General features: G+C 48.6%; 1 protein-coding gene across 1 annotated transcript in view; it reads right to left on the bottom strand.

Moving 5' to 3' along the window:
- Positions 1-1,454, bottom strand: part of TRIM32 (tripartite motif containing 32) — a 3,180-nt gene that overhangs the window by 1,392 nt on the left and 334 nt on the right. Inside the window, 1 exon segment of the mRNA XM_010142841.1 lies at positions 2-748. Within this exon segment, the coding sequence (XP_010141143.1) occupies positions 2-748 (747 nt within the window).

The following is a 1,454-nucleotide window of genomic DNA, read 5'->3' as shown; positions in this document are numbered from 1 at the left end:
CAGGTAAGCTTGCTCCTCCATTACCTGAGTATTTATCTTCTCCACTTCAGACAAAGAGGTGGTGAAAAACTTGCGTGACCTGGCCAGTTCTTCCTGGATCTTGCGCTCTTCTTTGCTGTAATCTTGCAGAACCGCTTTGTATCTTGATTGCAGGTCTCTCGAAACACCCTCCAGGGATGCTTTTCTTTTCTGGAGATCACCCATGAGCTCCCGAAGCCTGGCAAGCCTCGTCCCAAATTCTCTCCTACGCTCTTCGGCAGCCTCTCTGATAGCAATGACTCTGTGCCCTTGGGGCACGTGCGCTGTCTCCTTGCACGGCTCACATAAAACCAAGCTACAGCTCTTGCAAAAGTGTCTGGGCAACCTCCTCCCACAGACCTTGCACATGAGAAGACCCACCACTTCCCCCAGTCCGGCGGTGTCTATGATCTTCAGCACAGTAAGGTTGTCAGTCAGCTGAGCTAAGCTGGTGATCCGCGTGATTTTGCTGCAAAAGGGGCACCGAATGCCATTAATGCTGTTGGCCAGGAGTTTCTCCAAGCACTGTTTGCAGATAGTGTGCCCGCAGTGTAAGAGCTTGGGCCTCAGGTGCTCCTCAGTGAAGGACTCCATGCAAATGGGGCACTCCAGGACCTCTCGGAGAGCATCTGAGTTGAGATGAGGGGCGGCAGCCATGGCTTTCTGAGGCAGCTTTAGCTGGTGCAAAGTCTTGTACTCGCATCTATTCCAAGGTGCTCCAATTCTGTCCAGAAAGAAGAAAGGAAATGTGATTTATGTCATCACTAGCAGTTACATACACATGCAATTTATTTCTGATTTATCACCCAGCCCTGGAAAAAAGCAGCCCAGTTAGCTTTGGGAAAGGATGGATTAGTCACGACTAATCTCAGAGTGGGCAAATTCCAAAACTAACTCGCAGCTCCTGGTGCGATGAATTATTCACTTGCAAAATTTCTAAGTAGAACTGAAAGACGCGTAATGGCAGCAGTGAGGAAGCCCAATAGATATTGATGACTGAATCATCTCCTCACGGTGCCCATCTCCTGCTGCCAAGCCTCCGAGTTTACATAATTTACTGAAACCCAGGGAGAATAAACCAAGCATTCAAAACGCTGCACGTCAAAAGAGGAACCAGATGGTGCGACGCTTTAGGACATTAATACATCACCTCTGGAGACCTGCGTTCAGACGTGACATCAGAGGCGAACGAAATAAATGTGGTTCTTTTACTCTGTTTTTCTAGATAGCCAAAATATATGTTCAAGGTTTCATAGGTCTGCCAGGAAGCGCAGCTAGAAGGAAAGATCTGTCAGCTTCCACTCGTGTGGGGAATGAGCGTAGATGCTGCAAACACACTGCAAAGATTTTGCGCCAGTAGATTTCATTAACCTCTGCCATGCTGCATCGTGCTCCAGCATGCAAATGAAACAGCTCGAGGCGGGAGTGAGCAGGAA

The sequence above is a fragment of the Buceros rhinoceros genome, unplaced genomic scaffold, assembly GCF_000710305.1.
Source record: "Buceros rhinoceros silvestris isolate BGI_N320 unplaced genomic scaffold, ASM71030v1 scaffold16619, whole genome shotgun sequence".
NCBI lineage: Eukaryota > Metazoa > Chordata > Aves > Bucerotiformes > Bucerotidae > Buceros > Buceros rhinoceros.
Note: the sequence above shows the minus strand (reverse complement) of the source record. Positions and strands in the feature narration are given on the sequence as shown.